Source organism: Melanaphis sacchari, unplaced genomic scaffold (assembly GCF_002803265.2).
Source record: "Melanaphis sacchari strain LSU unplaced genomic scaffold, SCAv2.0 Contig1988_pilon_pilon, whole genome shotgun sequence".
NCBI lineage: Eukaryota > Metazoa > Arthropoda > Insecta > Hemiptera > Aphididae > Melanaphis > Melanaphis sacchari.
The window spans coordinates 67632-90750 of record NW_020270968.1 but is presented as its reverse complement, the minus strand read 5'-3'; the positions used below and the strand labels follow the sequence as shown (position 1 = coordinate 90750).

Here is a 23119-nt window from a genome sequence, read left to right as displayed (position 1 = left end):
AAATGCTTAAGACATATTACACCTCGGGCGTGCCACTTCGATGTTTTTTCAATATTTACACTCGCCGAATCCAACCGAAATGGATCTACCAAGAAGGCAAAAACGTTAGAATCTAACTTAATTTTAATACAACGATATATGTATCGATATATAGTTTATATTATATTTTATTTTGTTCTGTTAACCTGTTACGAAAAATAATGCACAATGTTCGATTATGATACGTGGCCTCGTGCGTCGGGTACCTAATGCACAAATCGAGAGGAAATCAGACGTCTCGTACAAGCCCGTAATAGCTATAATATAAACATGAATTAAACATAAACATTTCGCGTCAACTGCAAATCGAATATTGTATGTGTCGTTTTATATAATACACGTTCGTACAGCGTTGTAAGACCGGAGAAATATGATTAGAATCGCAAACAAGATGTGATAATTACACGATGAGTTCGCTTGGGCGAAAACCCCAGGGGGGTGGTATCGAGGTCGCGAGCCATCAACTCTGCAGAATGGTATTATGAGACCGTTCGCTCTCGGTCCTCGTTATAATATATTATATATTTTCAACTTCTTCCACGCGCGCCCTACTGTGTTGCTCACAACGACGATGTTAAATGGACATTTAGACACGGGCATACCACCAGCTGCATTCGTATACAATATAATATATGCTATTATCATGGATCTTTCGGATTATGTACACAAACACATTTGGTCACAACGAATGTGTGGTCGGTATAATCTGCCCCGCACGGTCTATAATTTCTTTGCATTAACGCCGAACCGAACACATGGATACCATAGAATTTTATTTTCAAAAGCCATGCCATCGTTTATCATCTATAGATCGTTTTCTCTAGCCGATTATTTTACTCTGATTTTGTAATTGTTTTTATTTTTTTTTTATTTCGCAGCAACCCAAATCCTTAAATAGTTGAAGATATTGTATTAATTATGCACTTGGCTGATTTTTATAACATGTCTAACTTAACTCTCTTAAGTTTTGTGCACTCTATGCAAAAAGAAAAAAAAATCAATTTATGATAAAGGCACCAACAATGAATTATATGTATAATAAAACAAAATATTAAAATTTTTCTACAGCTTTACGTATTGACAATATACATCGTTTAAATAATTTCTATGACGACTACTACACGAATCCGGGTTAAAACTTAAATAAGATGAGTACGTTTAAGACGTGTACTTCATGTTGATAATTGACGACAACGACGGACATCCTCTAACAAAAATATACACCGACCATGAATTTTATTTTTTAATTTATGATAACACAAACCTCTCATTAGCACAGCTTAAAATTTGAAATATTCGATGTAATGTATAATAATTTATACGATAGATTCTCGACGAGTGTGAACATTTACACTCATGAAACCAGAGAATTGTACACAGTTTGATACAGTAAGTAATAATCATACATACTAATTATTAATCATATTATAAATTATAATATTAAAAATTGCGTCTCGGAGTAAATGTAAGAAATTTAGACCAAAATACGAAAACAGTTTTTTGAGGTTTAAATTATCAGCCATCTATATATAGTGTATACGTGTCTGTATTATATCATAATATGTTAACAGTAAATAGTAGCTAGGTACCAACATAAAATCAATAAAATGACATTCGGTTTTTTTTCAATCCTATCCTATGACTGCATTTCATAACAGTTATGTTATAATATATAATTTAATTAGAAAGCTACAGCCTATAGCTATATTAACAATAATAATGTAATAGCTCGCTTATAAAAACGTATTTTTAAATTCCATTTCTGACATTTTACATATATATTATACTGATCTCTACATAAATATTATAATACATGTACTTGCAATTATACTCGAATGCAAAAAAATACAGAATTAAAACGTATACGTATATTTTTACACGGTACATATTATATTCCGACTTTCCATTTTAATTACACACAACAATATATTGTATACAAATATAAAGTATCCACGATATTTCTCCATAACGCATGTTTTAAGCAGACGTGGCATGCACCCGCGGTCAAACTCGGATTTTCGATCGAACGCGCGTGACGCGTTTTTTCTACCTATGGAGAGGAAACATATAATAATAAATACTCGTCTGTATTTGTTACAAGAAACATAGCAGACATCACTTCAAATCTCATTGACAAGTCCAATTTTCACTCAGCTTTATCACGTTTTTTATTTGGCGGAGAAAATCGCTTTATTGCCTATTGAATTCTATAGTATAGTATCGCGAACCAAACGGGATTAACGACAATAATTATATGTTTAATCTATTAAACTTATTTAATTAATCGGGAATGCACAAGCATAAAATATTATAATGCAAAGTTGTTTTACTATAAATTATAAATTAATTACATTTACTGTTCAACTATAGTCCAATAAGATTGTATAAGATTGGTTTCGGCATAATAATTAGTAATATTAAATGAAAAAAGCATGTGCGGCTTTTACAACATGCGTCTATAGAACCGCTGAAATTAATTATACCAGAAAATATAAATAATGCCGACTATTATTCTGTTTATCAATCTTGATTTGAGAGTATGAAAATATTTTCGTAAAATTTGGCACAACTAGAGGAGTGAAGTGATTATTTTATGGATAATCGAAATTTGGATTGGATAATTGTATATGGCTTTAGTATATAAGTCATTAAAATCTGGCGATTCTTTGATTTGCGAACGCGTGCTGGACTTGTATAATATAATATATTATGATATAATAAGCTTGTCATATCAGTTACCACCAACTGCCATCACTATATATTTCGGAATTTTTGAAAAATTATATTCATGTATATACGCGTGCACACGTTTACTTCGGTGACAATCTGCTATAGCAAAGCAATATATAGGTGTACTGCAGCAGGTGTAAAAACAAATATATCTTAAGTTTGTCATAATTGTTAAGAGATTTATTACTGTTACGCATAATAATTATAAAGATAATTTATATATTATAAACTTCGATTAACGGCGCGGTATAGGTACTTTAGTTCTGTTATAATTTATTCCCATTGCAAGTGGTGCTTTTTCGCCTTTTGAGTTGGGATAGTCGTCCTTTATCCTTTCCTGTCTGCAGTAAACTTTTCCGCGTATACTGCACCCTAAACAACCCTTCAACATGATAAACGAGGGAAGGGACCACGCGCGACAAGGATCGCTTGAAAACAATTTGACTGGAATTTATCGGGGTTTGTGAACGGTTAAGTGATTAAAAGCGTGTATAATGTTGTAAGGTCGTATAATATACATAAACATGGATTTATTGGATTAACAATTTCAAAAGCTGTAGTATCATACGTCTTATGTACGCATGAATAATTTTTATGTGTATAAAATAGGATGACATTCGGGTATAACTGCGCGTTAAAGAAGAGTTTATTGAATTCGTCGCATCTCTCGTGTAGACTGCAACCAGACACAAATATGAACCAAAAGTGGTGGTTATAACGGCCAACGGCTCGGCGGGTGGCAAAACATAGAACGCAGGTGACCGCGGTAATCGACAAGTGGTATTGTGTACCGACCGCGTGCGTGTGTGTGTTCCGGAGGACATCGGCTGTATAGTATATAATACCTATACCTGTATCTACACACGAGTGTTACACATAATACGAGTATAGCTTCAATAACAATATAATACAAGTAGTAATGCGGCGTGGAGGACATAATATAATGATATATTAATAATAACAATAAATAGTAATAATATGATGTGCACAACACGTCCGGCGGTGGGATCACGTCTTATTATTATTGTACCGACGTACATATTATGTTGACGGAGATCGCCAACGACGAAGCGCCAAAATCGCCGAAACCGACGTGTTAAATAATATTTATTCTCGTCACACAACGGTGAACATCGGCTGCCTAAATGATAACTATCTGCAGCACCGAAACCGGAATGGTCATTACACGTATATTTATTATAATATGTAATATAGTTGTGTATACGCGACTTCTCGTTTTTCAAATGTACGAGAATGAGATTCGTATGAGTAGTAATAGGTATTAATCGTATTAATCATTAAGTAGTCTTAAAACAGTTTTTGCAAAATTACCAGAGGCAAAAACATATGACATAATGATCATAGTCAGAATGGCACGTTGATCTGTGAAGTATAAATTCGAATAAAAATCTTATACGTCCGACAGATTATCAAGAATTTAATTAAGTCTTACTTAGGTTAGTGAAAATAGTTAAGTTTAAAAATCATATAAACGTAAATACATAATATTTATGAACGCTTAAACCTCTATAAGAACGTGATATAAAATGGATATGACTACATTGTACAGTTTACTCATCTTAAAAAAAAATAAGTTTGTACTTATTTGAGTAAAATATCGATATTCTAAAAACTGTGACAGACGATAAATTAACATTATTTATTATTTATCTACAGTTATGATATTAAAATAATGAGTTATTTAATATATTTAAATAAATAACTGTGCTGCATTTCATCTTGTTTTTGGCTATCGTGCTGATTTATACAATTAGAATATCAGATTAATGCATAACAACTTCAAAAAAAAAAAGACATAAAACCTAATCCGATAATAAAAAAAAAATTATACATATCATGGCTTACAAACCATGTATAATACATTATGTATGAAGTCGACTAATTAAGAAATAATCAATTCTTAAATTCTATCGAAAAAGAATAATTTTATTTAAATTAAATACTTATATTAATTTATAAATGATTGGTATTAACGACTACCGTTATGTAATGTAAACGAAATATTTATTTTTTTTTTTATTTTTTATACTCATTACGAAACTCATAACAATTTAAATTAGGTAATTCAAATAACTGTTGGCGTTTTATACAAAATCATGTTCGTAGAAAAACCCAACACGTGAACTTGATCCGACCGTAATAATCTTACTTTAACTGTGCTTACAAACTTCAACTAAAATGCCTACATCTTAAATTATAAACTTTTGATACCTTTTTGTTAATAGCACTTAAAACAAATGATAAAGCTTGTACAAATTTATATAGGTGCGATCATCTTTTAATTACCTATCAACGTATTACTATATTTTTATTTCGTCTGGTATATAAATTCTAGAAAACTACCCTCCTGCACGTCGCCCACACAAAACACCTAGCAGCTCGTCGAGTTGAAGTACCGATGTCGTCGACCAAACGAACGTAGGTATATATTTTGTGTTTAATATGTTATATATATTGTGGTGTGTATATTTGGGTAAATGCATTCCTCCATCATACGATTTTATCGTCACTTCGGTATAATACGATATGCAGGTAATAATGATATTATTTTAATATGTGATGGCCCATCGGTTAGGTATACACATACATTAGGTATATCGGGGACCATTTATCCTCGTTAAGTATTTTTTCTTTACTATGTACACGCAGGGGAATCACCACCGGTGAAAATATTGTGTCGTCTCGCGATAAACACACCGGCCGACACGCGGTTAATTAGGTTAAAAACAACGAAAAAAACTCTCGTTTCGGGCGAATGCCACAACTCGTGTGATTATGTCTCCTACCGTGTATATGTTTATCGATCACGGCCGAAGAAACGTACGTCGGGTCCTGGTATAATTATTATAATATTATGGGTATGCATACATATTCCTATTTTTCGTATCGCCCCGTTCGATCGTCATCGCTGCGGCAGAGATGGATCGTCTGCGTGTCTGACAATTATTATCGTAATATACGCCGCGGCTCTGTAATGGACGACCGGCACACGACACACGACAGCGATACCTAAGCGGTATTATTGTGGATACCTCGATTTTTTTTTCTTGTTCATATAGCATTATGTTATTATAGCGCATTAAGTTCACCGTACCGCGGTCGTAGCGACGATGAATCGTTTTATCGATACCTCATACCTATATTTATTTATATATATACACCGCACACACGGCCGAATATCTTTCGGACGTCAGTTGCAACTCACGGATAAACTGCCTTATACTATTATTATGACTCATATGCCGATGCCATCATTTACAGTTTACCACCATCATCATATTATTATGAGTACTCCCAGCAATAACATTGATTTTTTAATCAATTAATACTACTCACCGTGAGTTTGGATGGCTATAAAAAAAAATTACAAGTAGGTATACGTAATAAATATATCAGGGAATATGTGTTTACTCAATACACATTATTCATATCTATTTTGAACTCAGTGCGTACACATAGGATTTGGGGATTATTGGGCAAAAGGGAATAAATAGGACTTGACTGTAATAGTTCTATATCTTCTTGAACTTAAATCGAAAGCAAAAACAGGCCGTATTATAGTGATAAAGGAATTTGATGATTGAAACACGACATAAAAACGAAAAGTTTGGCATAATATAATGATACACACCTACTGATTATTATATTTTTATAATCTAAAAACACATGTGTTAATTTTTAATTACTTTTTGATTGATAAAGTTAAAGAAAAAATGATCTAAAATCTAAAAAAGTTAATTATATGACTAGAATATTCGTTGAGAATTTTTTGTCATGTTAAACAAAATATCGTTTGTTATAGTCAAATTATTTCTCGACGAATATCCTTTTAACTAGATATTTCAATCAAAGCTTCGCTTGTTGAATGAATGCCCGAGTGGTTTAAATATAAAACATTATATTAATAACTTGTGTTATATTTATTTTGAATCTCTTGAATTATTAGTCACGAAAACTACGATTGATTATGAAATAATTAGCTTATTGAGTTGAATCGACAACGTCAAAATACAATAACGTAACTTACTGTACGTCAACAAAGAATATTCTTTGTACAAAGTACCAACTGACGACAGTGGAGATTCTTTTGGACCGGAAGGAAAAAAACAAAAAAATACAAATCTCATTCGTAAAAAATTAAATTTTTTAAGCAACTAAACAAACCAAGACAGTGATGGATATTATGACGGATGGCGCGTACCGCACACGCATACGTATTATATTTATAGACGTCAGGGTGTTGGTGGTGATCCGGAAAATGCGACCGACCGCGCATTACACGAAAACCGTCATCGCGTATATTATACGACCAGTGTGCGACACGTTGACATATCATCGATGACAAATACACGATCCATGAGAAAATCATGATATAATATATTATGTTATAACTTATAATAATAAGTATTTATACGTATATATTGTTTCTGTCCAATTAAAACACGTTATGTGTATACATAATGTTTTTGTTGGATGAAACGCGCATGTGAATGGCGTAAGGCGGTGACGTTGGTGGTCGACAGAGATATATAAGCCGTGAATGTTTTGCTCCGAACACATTATGATATACACTTATACTATACAGTAACAGTGTTGGGAGGATATTAATATTATAATGTATTATAATATGTCTTGTGTGTGCGGGCGTACTTTATATCATAATTGATAAAAAAAAAGTTATAATTTATAAATAATAATAAGCTGTGTTTTAATTAATACGAAAAAATTCTCATAAAATAACGTCACAATATCGAAAATTCAAAAAATAAAAATCACGTATTTATGTTTGTGTGTGTCGTGTAGATATTTTTGGTTTTTTTTTTGTATACGTATAAATGTTACTATTATATGCCCAATGTGTGTGTGTGTGTTGTTCGTACATCTATAAATCTGATGTATATTACAATATTATTACACGTTGAATAAGCTCTATAGTCGTTAAATTTAATTATATCATAAAAAACATGATATTATAAGTATTAAAATAAAAAACGCGCGCGGTTTTATAAACATATTTATGTGTTACAGTAAAAGTCTGATCACCGGTAAAAAACAAGGTTTAACAAGTAATTGCTGAAATTTACTACATGAAGACATTCAATAAAAGATCAAAACGTTTGATATTTTTCTGGTTTTTTTGTATAATAAAAACGTTTAGTACATTCTAGGATTCTATAGATTTATTTAGTAAAAACTGACGAACGAATTTAATTTTGTAATGAAATGATAATTAAAGTTTTAAATAATTAATATACTGATAATATCCATTATTACTTTGCTGTTTTTATTGTTGTTTGTCATCGATATTTTCTTCATTAAGAATTTTTTAATTCTATTTTCATCACTTCATCAGTAAAAAAAAAAAAAACTTTTATAATTTTTATGATTGTGGTACTATTATTAGTTTGACCATTGCATTCATGCGGTATTTGTTTCTAATTATTTCATTCGTATTTAATTTTATCTTCATAATATGGCTGTTTTAAAAAAGATTTATGTCAAGCTGTCAGTCAACTTTTATTCTCTGGTGGGTTGAAAATTATTTAGCTGTGATTGTCAAAATAAATGTCACCAGAAAATTTAAATACACCATTCAATAATAGTTTTAACTTATAGTAATGCAAAATAAATAAATAATTATTTCTAATTTTAAGTTCAGTACAAAATGATTAAATTATTAATAATTGAATTCAAGGCTCCTCAAAAGTTTTTGCTGTAGAAACTTAATGATCTCAAAATACCTAAGCAAAATTGTTATTATAAACATTATTGAAGTTAAATTTCGACAAAATTGGACATTTGAACTATAAATAAGAATCAGTCGAAACTATTGGTGTCGGTAGCTTTATATTATTTTTTGCGACCTTACTGATTATTCAGACATGGCTCAATTACTAAATATTACGTATTTATCCATACTGAGATGTTACAACGTTCTAATAATATTTCTAATAGAACCTTTTTGTTTTTACTGAATATACTTTGTACATTTTAACATTTACACATTTACAATAAAAAACATTGTTTTTATTAGTAATTGGACTTTCACTATAGCTTAATATACAGCGCCTATGTATAATGATGTTTGTGTGTACACATCAAATAGTGAAATGTTTCACAGTCCCAAACAGACCGTTGAAAACCGCTTACCCGAAGATAATGATACTGATTTACAGATACGTTTTGTCATACATACAAAAGATATTTTTTGTATTGTATTAATTATAAACACCAGATAAACATTCTAATACTTATAATAATGATCGTCCAGACTCCAGAATATGTAAGTACGTGAGCCAAGATTGTTCGGACGATTTACATAAAATATAATTTGTGTAATTATGTAAAGAAAGAGCAGTGGTCTTTTTATTTAAGAATTTTATATGACAGTTACAAAGATGATTACATTTAATTTAATTGCGTAATTATAATTATGAAGATGTAAAAATGTATACCTGTATAAACATATTATATATATTTATAACTAGGATCGAGGCCCCCCACGACTATAATACCGCAAATACGTCACCGATGTATACATAGAATGAAAACAATATATATCTAAAGCGTGTTATCGTTACGATTGAAGGATTAATAACCTTGATTTCGTTTAGTGTGATATTTTAATTTATAACTATAATAAGAGAATAACGTTTAAAAAATCTCAACGCTCAGAAGTCACCCGAACGTCGTTTAAGTCTCAGGTCTAGAACCGAATACGAAGAGAAATTTTCAGGACTGGAAACTGATAATACATAATATATATCGTTCGAGAAGATGGATTACAAATCAACATAGGGTTGACGATTAATAAATGTTAATATAATAATTCACGCCAACGCAATGTTTCGAAACGGTAGTACGACTGCGTGTCTCAACTCATCCGCGTACAGGAGCGCGTAGAAAAGCTCTCGGAACCTTAGAAAAGGATAGCTCGGTGTTGATACACCGGACTCGTCGAGTGCCAGCATGTTACGAACACGGACAGTTTAACGCGCACGTCATAATATGTCATACGGACGACAACGACGGCTAACGCATAAGTTTTCGGCTAAGCGGATTGTCGCGTGCAACAGAGAGTTAGTGAGCGGGACTGAGACAGTGCGACAGACACAGAGTTACGGAGTGAGAGAGTTGATGATACTCGAGATCGAGTTCGGACTGCGTCGAAAATAAAATAAAACATAATCATTTTTTTACGCGGGTGGTCGCGTGCGCAAGCACGCGGCACTCGTGACGCGTATGTGTGTGTGTGTGTGTGTGTGTGTGTGTGTGCGTGTGCGTAGAGTATGATGTTGAAAGAGGAAAAAAATTGTGCGGGCTCGCAGACTTAGGGGCAGCAGCAGACGTCCCGCGAGCGAGGATATCGCTCTCGCGCGACGCGCACCGGGCCGCAGCGACTTTAAATAAACGCTATAAATATACGTATTATAATATTATACCATCACGTCGGCGTGCGCGCGCAACACCGAGCGAGAGTCGCGCGGCGGCAACAGTAACGCGTGTATTATTATTATTATTATATTATTATTTTTATTATTATATATCTCTATACGCAATAATAATAATAGTAATAATAGTAATAATGTTAATAATAATAATAGTAATACGTACGGCGTAGACGGAGGATCGACGACGACGACGACGAAGACGGAGCGAGCGAGAGCGGATCGTAAACGCATAGCGGTGGGGTGGGCGGCCGGGCGGGGGGATCGACCGCCGCACACATCCGCGCGCGGCTTCTAATGAGGTAATGTTATGAAGGAGTTAGCGATGTGACATGGGCACTGTGGTGGGTCCGGCAGATCTGATGTCTCTATTAGGACCTCTCTCCGCGCGCGCCCCTCGTCGTCGTCGTAGTCGTACGTGTACGCGCGCGCGCGTGTGTGTGTGTGTGTGTGTGTGTGTGTGTGTGTGTGCGCGCGCTCACGTCTGTTCCCCGCGCGCGCGACGTCCGCCGACGACGTCGATGACTGGGACGACGACGACGACGACGACGACGACGACGAAGACGGAGACGGCGGCGACGGCAACGAAAAAATACTCTCTCGACGGACCACACAACGCGGTCGTTGGTCGATCACAACGCCGCCGCCGCGTTAACTTGCCGTTCGTCGCAGTCGTACTATATACACCACTACTATACATCTACACACACACACACACACGCACGCTCGCGACGCGCACACTTAGACTTTATATACATATTATACTGAGTATTTTATAGTGATATTTATTTTATAGACAGTCTTTGTTGTCTAAATAATAATAATAATAATAATAATAATGGTATTCTCGCGAACTTAAAAGACTGCGCTGCCTGCCCCGTCGCGTTATCAACTGTTGATCGTAGCGACCGGACGAAAATCCTCTCATCCTTACAACACCCCCCTCTCCCCGAGAGAAAAATAAACGATATTTAAAGGACCGTGCCCGAGAAATATCTAACCTACTACTACCGCCGGCGACGCCGACATCCGGAGACCCGCGCGAAACGCACCACCAAAATAATAACATCGTGTCGTACAATAAATTTAGTCTCTCGTGACCTCATTATCATTAAAAGCCGCCGCCCGTCTTATTTTCTCATGCGCCGTGCCCGTATACCGAAATCCCAGTGACAACAATAATAATAATACAATTATTAGTTATTACTTTTGTTGTTTACGATTGCGACCGTTTTCGAAATTATTAATTACGCCGCGGGGCGACGACGACCCGCGCGGGGCCAGCAGTTGTTTTACTCGTTATTAACGTCGTCGTTTTCCCCGAACCCCTCCCGATAACCACCGAACGAGGACCGCCGCCTATCAGCCCAAGCCACCGCACGTTAATACGTTTATAACGACTTGTATGTACATGTGTTTACAGGGGATTAATCCCCACGGTAGTCATTTTGACTAACACGTTCGGTGTTATCGTTTTATGGCAATATATATATATACATGTATACTTGGGCCCTGTATTTATTTATCCATTCACATTTATCGGCTTGTTCGTTAAGGCGGGGACGAGGACTTGGTACGTTTTTCGTATCACTCAAACCGCACTGGCGCTAGGACTTATTACACACAAATCAGTGCACAGTTTTTTGCAAAAACATTTATCGTAAAACTAAATCATCTGTTTTTTGGTCAATCCAGCTCGGCTCGGCTGCATACAAAATACAAAATCTGCATTGAGCGTATAATAAATTACGCATGCATTTTAACATTATAACCAGTAATGCAAACCCAATAATGTCACCACGACAAAATTTCCGGAGTTATATTAAAAAAATTAATAAAAGTATTCAATATAATTACCTAATTACATTTTTTTGAAATTAAGATACGTCGAGTTAAAAGTTAATTAAAAATAAATTTACTGAGTTAATATTATGTGTTTATGATTTTAGTACAATAACTTATGTGGTTGGTTTAGTACAATCTGTCACTCGGGTGACAAATTTTTTTGGGTGGATGAAGTCGTTAATGTCTAACTATGCATATATGATGACACATATTTTATTTATTTATTATAAATATATAGTCGTGTGGTTGTCGTCCTTATACCACTGTAGGTGTGTACTATGCACCTGGTTAGTCGTATCGTAATATACTAAACTGCTTCGTTATAACTCCGTTCACGATATTATTAAACCACTGGTGAAATATACGCGTTTATAAGTCTAAAAACACTATAGTTAACACCAATGCAATATGTAATATTAAAATTGTGTGAGGTATAAATGATTTTTTTCGATGTTTAATACATCTGTAGCTGCGCATAAAGGTAATATAGATTGTTATGGAATATACAAGTACGAATTCTCAATCTATATCTATATAAGTAGGTACGTATAACATAAATATATTAATATGCTTGTGTAAATATATACAATACTCGATGCCCTTCGCGCCCAAAAGACATAATATTGAGACGTGTACCGTAGTTTATATTATGGGTACTAACACACGCTGCGATGTATAATAGACGTTGCCTCTTTTTCTTGTCCTCAGCGACGCCGTACGACAATAACCTCCTATGTGTGTTGGTCCGTGTATTTAATATTATAATACAGGTAATATTGTCACACTCGTCGAACCTGCTGTACACTATAGAGTAAGTATGCGCGACTTTATCGGTTGACCATTTAGCAAATAACACTGCAGACATGTATCGACATTATTATACTATCGAAATCGTTAATCGGTGTCCCGTAGTCCGTTGATCGAATCCACTCCTTCGAAACATCGTAATCAGTGACGCCGAATAAATTTTATTTGGAGGGACAATAGAAACCAAGAAGTACCTACCCACTCAAGCAAGCGGTTACAGGATCTGGCATCATTCGTCGTATATAGGCAGGCACCTATATCTAATCTTAATCTTAAAATATTATCAATATATGATACCCAATGAATTTAAATTAAATTAAAATAAACCCTAGTACGATGTTCACATTATATTATAAAAATCCGATTATTTTATTTATACTTGCAGGACTTATCTATTTAAGTAATTGCGTTGCAATTTTTTTACATTAAATCACTACCATTTTTCTCAAATCTAGGTCCCGTCGAAAAATAAAGGTCTGACATTAGGTACAGCTCCTTTAGTGTTGAGTTAACAATATTATTATATAGGTACCATACCAGCAATGTTTGATACAGTGTAGTGTGCCGACGGTCAACGTGCATCGTTTCATCTGCATAAGTGTCATTGGTTTTGAATTCGGATTCGTTTTGTGCTAATCTGCAAATCCACTGTCACCGCGGGAGAGGTTATCGGCCCAAATCGATTTTCTCCGTCAGTGAACTAAAATAATATTCGTTGCGTGTGAACACGAAATCGGCCAGCGGGCTGATGGGCAGACATGCAAGTAAGTACTGACCCCACTGCTGTCCCGTGTGATTTTTGCTGTGCAGACGCAATAATATGCCGCCGTACACGTCGTGTGTTTGTTTTCGAATTAACGATGACGTCACAACTACGGCGTCGATCGAGTCTCATTTCTCCGGCGGACTGAGGTTTCTTCAAAAATAATGGTTGTTTCCAGTAAAACGGTTCTTAACGTCGTGGAAAAACGAAGAAAACGACTTATTATATCGTAAGTGTCTAATAATGTCGATAAGTTTTTTTTTTTATATTTTTCTCCCAATCATCAAACACGCTGTCGTCGTCGTAGCATAGGTACATACATAAGGCAAACGGGACGTGTATACTCTTTGGATTTAACGATTTATTAGTTCCGCGTGATTCTCTTTAGTATACACCACCTATATATATACGTATATATATATAAATATGTGTATAGTATTCTCTGCAGTGCGCTCGTCCGATAATTTCAAGGATAAAACACTTTGAGCACTGTACGATGACAAAGCAAACTTTTCTGGATAAATCCGACGCTTCGATTCTTCTTTGGTCCACACCGTCCATCACTCCCGCCCCCACTCAGCAAGTGGCAAGCAGCTCTGTCTCCGTATCTCTCTCTTTTTTATTCATTATTTCTGTTTCTCTCTTTTTCACTCACATCAAGAGTCTGTGTGGATACCGACTACTATCATATATATTATATAGGATGTTTCACCATGTGTGTCCGTTATTTTCTGTCTAATTATCTATTTTTGAAATGATAAAATATCAAAAACTGATATTTTATTATGATAGATCAATTTTTTTAAATTAAATAATAGATTTTGAGTTAATTTTGATTCATATAACAATCTTTAGTCATATCGCTTATTTCCATTTGGTATTTAAATAGTTATATATACGTTTTAATGTTTATACAGAAAGCTAGTTTATGGGAGTAGATACTAAGTAGTTGCAGTATATAAGGGCAACTCGATTGTATATTTATATCTAAATTAATAATAAATAACATATTGCACACGAACACCAATACCATTATATCGTATTTTATACACATAGGCGTACACGACGTTTGATGATCAAATAATCACTTATTATGCATATAGAACTGTATTGGCCTGTCAATATATAGATAATCACTATCTATTAAATACATAGCTTTGTCATATCACCAGTGGCGTAACTGGATAAAAAACTAGGGGGGGCAAAATAATTTATTCAACATAATCAAAAATGTAGGGGTCAGCCTACATTGATTTAGTCTTAAAGCCCATGTTATGGTTAAGAAAAAAATTGTAGGTAACAGGTTAAATATTATTAAGTACCTAGAGAAGTCATTAATAAAAGGTGTTATAAGTAGTTTAAAAAGTAGGTTAGTATATATAATATATACACATATTTTATGTTTGGGGAACAATAAATAATAAATAAATAACCAACAAATAATTTAATTACTTTATTAACAAATAAAAGAAAGAATAGGTTTTATTATTTTTATTTTAATGTGAGTTTTCTGTTACCACCTACTCCATTCGAAACAAATTCATCAATTACTTTGTCAAAATCAATTGGCACTTCTCTTTGAATTTGTAATAATGCTAATCCGCTTAAGCGCTCTTGTCCCATGCTGGTTCGTAAGTAACTTTTTAAGCGTTTTAAGCAGGAAAATGTTCTTTCACATGAGGAAGTATTTGTTGGTATGGTCAAAAATATTTTTATAATTTTTGTGTAATTTGTAAATCCTATTTGTATATCACCACATAACAAATATACTATTTTATTATTGATGTTAAACTCATCATATTTTGTCTTGAACATCCGATTAAACATAGCAAGCTCAATAGTGACTTCGTTAAAATCTAAGTTATATGTTTCACATACTAATTTTATTGAATTATTTTCAGGTTTTTCACTGATAATAACATCCTTCATAGCTTGTAGTATATTAAGATCATTTTCTTTAAATCTGTCTTGTATTTCTTTTATTACAATATCTAAAACAATGTAATAGATATTAATTTTATACATATCTTGAACACTTATTATGTTTGTAGAATTAACTTGACCTCCTCCCAATTTTAGTGGAATAGTTCTTTTTCTGGGAAGTTTTGGAGAGCTAATATTGTTTTTTTTTGTTATTTTCATAGCTTTGTTCCAAGTTTTATCGAATTCTGTAACTGATCTATGCTCATTTAAAATAGCTACTGTTTGAAGTGTCATTGTATTTACATTTGCATAATTAATATTAGGGGATTGCAAATATTTTGATAAGATATTAGTTTCTCGCATTACATCATTTAAAAAAACAATGCAGAACACAAATTCAAAGTTTGATATAGAAAAAAGCAACGAAGAAGCATCAGATCCATATATTGAATCTTGTTCTGATATGTCTTCTAGAGTTTTGAGAATGACCGTAAAATTGGACAGAACTGAGTCTAATGCATCTATCCTACAACTCCATCTTGTGTCACTCAAACTTTTTAAAGTTTTTGGTCCAATTTTATCGCCCATTTTAATCCGTATTTGCTCAAATATTTCATATCTTTTAGAAGAGGCACCAATAAAATTATGCAAAGCCTTTAATGTCCCAAATGTATTTCTCACATATGAAACTTGTTTAGCCAAATCAACCAAACAAAGATTTAGAATGTGTGCATGACAATGAACATAAAATGCTAATGGATTTTCAGTTCGTATTTTAGCCTGAACACCATTATAAGACCCTCTCATAGAAGCTGCACCGTCATAACATTGACCTCTTAAATCTTCAATTCTAAGATTATAACTATTGAGTACCACTTTTATTAAATTAGTCAAACACTCACCATCAGTTCGGGCTGTTCTATAAAATCCTATGAAAACTTCATGGGGGTTTAAATTACCATCAACATAACGTATGATGAATGATACTTGTTCATGCCTAGCAAGATCCTGTGTTTCATCAATTAATATACTATAAATACCAGCCAATTGTATGTCCTTGATAATGTTTTTTGTTACAAACGCAGCCATTAAACTAATAAATTCATTAGTATATGTACCAGTCACATATCTGAAAGATTTCTCTTTTTGTAAAAAGTAACGATCCAAGATATTATTATCTTTTGCTCGTAATTTCATCAATTCTAAAAAATTGCCCATGTTTTCAGAATCTTCATTTTCTCTATGTCCTCGAATTGGGATACCTTGGTAAGCACAGTATAAAAGAGTTTCCAATAAACATTTTATATATTCTCTATTTTCTTTTACAACTTTCTTATGATTACTATCAATTTTAGATATGACATTACCATGTTTAATAGCTGATTTTAAGCCAGCATATTTGGTCAAAGATTCCTTATGGCCAAAACTTTTGGAATGATTAGTAGAATATTCATTCATTTTTTTCCAAGATTTAAAACCATTAGTTATAAATGCTTGATCACAACTGGCAGACGGTAACGCACGACAATAAAAACAAAATACTGAATTTTGTGAAGGACTGTACTCAAGCCATGGATATTTCACATACCATTCTATTCTAAATTTTCTGCCATTAACTTTAGGGAAGTCACAATCAGTTGGCTGATATGGACCGAGACCAGAACAAAGTAAGTTATATGCATTTTTGAAATTTCTACCTGGATCACGATCACAGTTAATTTCATACTCACTGCTCTGAACATTTTCAGGTTTTAGTATCTTCATAATATCATCATTTATAGTGTTACCCATACATGTGGTACTATTTTCAGGTTTTTCTGCACTTTCTAAAATACAATAAATTTAATTTAATAATCATAATAATTATTATAAAATTATAATTAAATAGGTAATAAATACATAATAAGAATCTTTACACTAGAATTTAGTATAATTATATGTATAATAATTTCCATTTTTTAATTCATTAATTTTTGAGTAGATAACTTTAAATTAAATAATTTTAGTAGGTACTTATTATTCTATCTGTTCATAATATGAACCATTCAAATTAAAATAATGTAAGAATAATGCTATAAAAATTAAAAAATATTTTTGTTTAAAAAATGTATTAAATATTTAAGTAATACTCACTGCTTTGGATATTTGTTGAATTTTTAGATTTCGTCGATTTCGATGACAAGAAATCGACCATCGACAACTGTCGTTTAATAGACATATTTAAAAAAAAACGTATTTAATAAATATTAACAAATAAACAATTATTTAGGAAAGCACACGTAATAACTAATAAGTACAACTGAAGTAACTGAACAGGGATATAAGCAATTATCCAGACAAAATAATATAATAATTATCTTTATTATACTAATAATATACTATTATATCAGTTACTTGTTATTGATCTAAAATTAACCTCCCGTTCGGCAATCGGCCGTACGTTCCTGTAATCTCGATTTCAAGATAATAACGTGTTCTCGAATCATGGATAATAATAGCCACGAATAATGAAATTATTGCAATAACAGTAACACTGACAATATACGTCAACATTATAATATTATTCAACAAGAGAAACCTAAAATAAATATAAACTTTTATAAAGTAATTAGAGGAAAAAAATATTTTAATATTATTGTTAATGTTAAGAACATTTTTTAAATGGGGATTATTTGTGGGGGGAGCAAAATGATACTTTTGCCCCACCACAAACATTTCTGGGGGGGCAATTGCCCCCCCTTGCCCCCCCGCAATTACGCCACTGCATATCACTGCAGACTGCAATGGTTATCTAGTAGTGCCCGCACAAGTAGAATTAATTACTTGGGGAGACAAATCAATTTAATTTATTAAGATTGGAAAAAAAAATGATTAGTATATAAATTTATAAGTATATAGCAGTCATTTATTGAAGAAAAATTGATTGAATTTATCGTCAATATCAAATTAAATTCGTAAAACAAAATACGTATTCCCTACTCGTTTGATTTAAAATTTAACCGGCAATCTTCGTACGATTAAGGATTTTCAGCTGGCTTCGAAATTAATGAAGAATTTTTTCAAAAAACAAAAAAACCGTCTTACGAAAATTTGGTTTGACGATAACTGTCATTATGCAATCTTGCTTACTGACCTTAAACGTCGACATAGTACGTATATTAGGTACGTCTTTTATCGTTTCGTCGCACAGAGTTTTTGCGAATAAATAATCCCACCACGTTTTGGCGCCTCTCCGCGGTGGTCGTTCTCAAAATATCTACTCGATAAGTCGGGTAGAGAGAAAAAAAGGGGAAGTGTGGCGAAAGATGTGTGACTATAGCTATCGCGGTATGCCTAAGATACGGGATCAAGATTTGTCGCGAATTTTTTGGAACACATTGACGACGACTGTTCTATGCGAATAATCTCGCAACGTATATATGTAATATAATTTAATATTGCTGCAGATATCTTATTAAATATTTATATATATACGCATAATATTATAACATGTACGAGTGCGTTCGTGTATATTATCGCGAAGCGTCGACACGGAGGGAAGAGAGTTGAGTACTTGTGTGTGTGTGTCAACATTACCGTAACGCATATACGTAGATGATATTCTTATAAAGATATGATGTGCGTGTAGACGCGTAGTTCCTGGCTACGAGTTGACTGTACACAAATGTAAACGACGGACAAGTTTTATTTTTCTTGTTATTATAATTACCGGTGAAAAATCATTGTGTATATCATTCGCGTGTCGATTGGTTATAGTCGATTTAATGTATAGTAATTCGTGTCTTTATATCTATATATATGTGTGTGTGTGTGAACCGTAAGCAGTAGTATAATTATTACACACACACGTAATATACACATACATATATATATAATACGCGACATTGGGTATATTATGTCGATATAAATATGCCTATATTATAAATGTGCATGTCATATTATATAGTTCTTGTTATGTGTATACACTTATAGATTAATGTTGCTCATGCGCGCGCATACAACAAACTTACACACGATATATTATGTAGGTATCTGGTATATATATATTGCATAAGTATACCAAAAGCCGATTATATTAAAATAAATATTATAATATTTACCGGGCGGCCAACGTTATATATATAACATTATATGCGTGTACATCACACGAGGAGGCGGTATAGACCGTGACTGCTCGAATCCAGTTACACTCCCTTTTTTAACGAGCAAACTACCCCTGGGAGTACCCCCCTCCCTTCCGCTAATTGCTCCATCACGCCGTGACGTCGACGCGCGTACCTACTATACGCACATATACCTACCTACCGTTAACGACGCACGCGACTTGCACGAATAGTACCTATACCTCTACTAGTCCGCAGTATATTATACGTACAATATAGTATTGATATAAATATACTATAGAGGGAGCATGTAGGAGAGAGAAAATAGTACGTGTATTTGTATGTCTCTCGTAAAATATATTATATAATAATTCTCTACACTTCACACATAAATATTGAATGCGAGAATATATTATTTTTTTATTATGCTTATGTGACTAAAACGCGTAAAATAACACCACACGACGCGTATATACGTATAGATTATATAAGTGTATTATAGGCACCTATGACAACCCAAACAAATTCAGTGGCGCCACACTGAAAAAATAAATAAATAAATATTGTTGGTTCAAAACTTTGACCGAGAACATTATTTGAATAACTGATGGCTGACAACATCGGTAATGTTTTGTTAAAACTATTATTAGAAAAATATCCAATGGCAAAAACTTCTATTTGGAAAATATATTCGGGAATATTTCCAAAAGCTCATACGAAAAGAAAAATTTTTCGATGCTAGTAAAATAACCGTAACCTAAGATCAATATTTTGTATCTCTTTTCTATAAACTTTAATAAAATTAAGTGTCCGGGCGAAATAACAAATATACTAACAATACATCGTAATTATTATATTATTTGAAATAGAAAATATATTTTTTAATTCAAACGTTATGTACATTTTTTGTAGACCACAGCTACATTAAGAACGTCAAAAAAATAATCAGCGTGCGGAAAAAAATATTTAGTTTATCGTGTATGTACAACATAATATAGCGTGACACGATCAACTTTTAATTGAGTTATTTCATGTGCACTGGCATACGATTTCATTTTGTTACCGTCGTATTATATTATTGCAATTTGTTCGTATTATTGTATTAATTACATCCGGTATACAGCATGATGAAGGTTTTTGCCGAGAAACCACCGTATTACGAGGCACCAAGTCGTATATTAAAAATGCATACGATGAATGATAATTTAATAAACAGAATGTCTCTTTATATTTATAATTTTATCCTCATACATTTATCGTTTGTCTATTTCTTTATATCTAATACCTGCTTCTTGACTACATTTATTACTTACATTACTAGTATAACTATATTTTAATAAGTATTTTTAACGGATAATATATTAATAAATAACTTCTAAAATTAATTTATATGAAAATTAGTCTTACGGCTTGATTATTATAAAATCAAAATATATTTTTATTTTTTTATTTTAGTTGAAGTATATCAAAAATAATATTACAAATATTTCAATTACTAGTAAAAAAGCTATTTATTTAAGACATTGCCAAATTAATATCATTAGAAATTAATGTAATATATATATTATATATAATAATTAATATAATAGACCAATCTGCAGTATTATAATTTAACACTGAGATGAAATTTTGGTAATGAATATAAAAGTAAATTAAAAAATTGGTTTTTATATTAATCAACTATAGAATTATTAATTATTAGTTTGAAATTAATATTCACTATTTTTTTTAAATTACTATATTTGTCTATTTGATCATTGATAAATTTTATATTTTTCTCTATTTAGTTTTGATATTGTCAAAATTCAGAAGTATGTATAATAAATATTATATAAACGCTCTTATGAACAGTTACCAATACCGATACAAAATTAATAGACTTAAACTATAATATATCAAAAAAAAAAATCTTATTATTTTAGCTAGTCAAATAACGTGTTTTTAAATGAAAAGTACGCAACTAAATGTTACTTTCGTCCCGAAAAATAATAGATGAAAAATTCCGATATTATAGTAAGTACTTACTTTTATTAGAATGTAAAACACTAAAATATACCACATAGTAAGTTATTTCAGTATTCAGACACAATAAGCATTATCTGCCTGCTGTCATATATGATATGATAGGTAGGTAACCTAGTAATTATAATTCATATAATAATCATAGACATGCCACATGTCTATCATGCGTGACAGCGAACAGATAATACTTATTGCACCAGAGTACTAAAATAACTTACTATGGGACACTTTAATATTTTACATTCTTTTATAGGTGTATTTACTACTTATTATAGTATTGAAATTTAATATTATCTGTAATTTGTCGGCACGAAAGTAATAACATGTAGACGTGGCTTGTGTCCTTATACGTAAAACATGTAAATATATTAGAAATTTACAGTACATTAAAATATGTTAAGCTAACATAATATATGGTAAATATGTCTACAATAATATTATGGTATTGTGAATTGTGATATTATTATATAAAAAACAATATTTATAAATGTATTTATGTGCGTAAAACAAACATTATTACATTATTACAGGCGCGTCGGAAATCAGAGAAAAATTTTTACCCGTTTTTTATACTGCACGTGGTAATATGAGAACGAGTAGGTAAAAACGCGGTACAGCACACGATATATATTATTATTATTATTTCGTCTTGTGTAATGGAATTATTTATCGTTTTTTATGCAAAACTATGTCGCTTTCAAAACGCATATCAACACGCCTGCTTTATAAACGAAACAAAGACTATACGGCGTTATAACACACGCATAATAGGTATACAATGGTGATTTTTTATTTATATATAGGTATATAAACATTTATACTGTTCAAAGCCAGGTCAGGACCCCGAGGACTATAATATTATATATTGTGTATATACTATATATAGGCAAATCGCGCAGTGAAATAACGCCGCAGTCAGCCTGTATAATATATTATGTGTATTAAACGCGTGTTCGCATTTACGATACATTATATTATTATGTAGCGATATATATCATTATGTTATACCTAAGTATACCACCGCGGCCGTTCGTCTCACCCTCATCACGTGAATATAATATTATCAAACTGTTTCCCTTTAATAATATTATTAGTGACATCACTATCCGACGATCCTCGAACGGCTCGAACACATCAGTAGCAACCACGGCTAATGGCTATACATTATGGATGATCCCTTTTAACTCTTATACATACATGAATGTATTAGGTACACATAGAAATACCACTATGTCATCATGTTCATGGTTTGATAGCATGCGTATTTTTTCGGTGTATATAGTCTTACGATCTCTTAGTACCTTTTTACTTTGTTTATATAGATAAATATGCGGGAAAAACATTCAAAACCACAGAATTAATCCCCGTGCGTCAAAATGAATGCAGTGATTCTAGTTGTATAATAAATCAAAATATTA

General features: G+C 32.5%; 1 protein-coding gene across 5 annotated transcripts in view; it reads right to left on the bottom strand.

Moving 5' to 3' along the window:
• The window catches only part of LOC112592851 (segmentation polarity homeobox protein engrailed-like), a 71493-nt gene that overhangs the window by 22340 nt on the left and 26034 nt on the right, over positions 1 to 23119 (bottom strand). The window contains exons 1-2 of one of the 5 annotated variants that reach the window (XM_025336997.1): positions 17710 to 17779; positions 15094 to 17402 (exon numbers count right to left, since the gene is read on the bottom strand). The exons of 2 other annotated variants lie outside the window; for them this stretch is intronic. In XM_025336997.1, coding sequence (XP_025192782.1) covers positions 15145 to 17402; positions 17710 to 17770 — 2319 coding nt within the window. In that variant the 5' untranslated portion in view covers positions 17771 to 17779 and the 3' untranslated portion in view covers positions 15094 to 15144. Of the gene's footprint in view, positions 1 to 15093; positions 17403 to 17709; positions 17780 to 23119 lie in introns of those variants that run through there. 2 more of the 5 variants (XM_025336998.1, XM_025336996.1) reach the window with 2 other exon arrangements.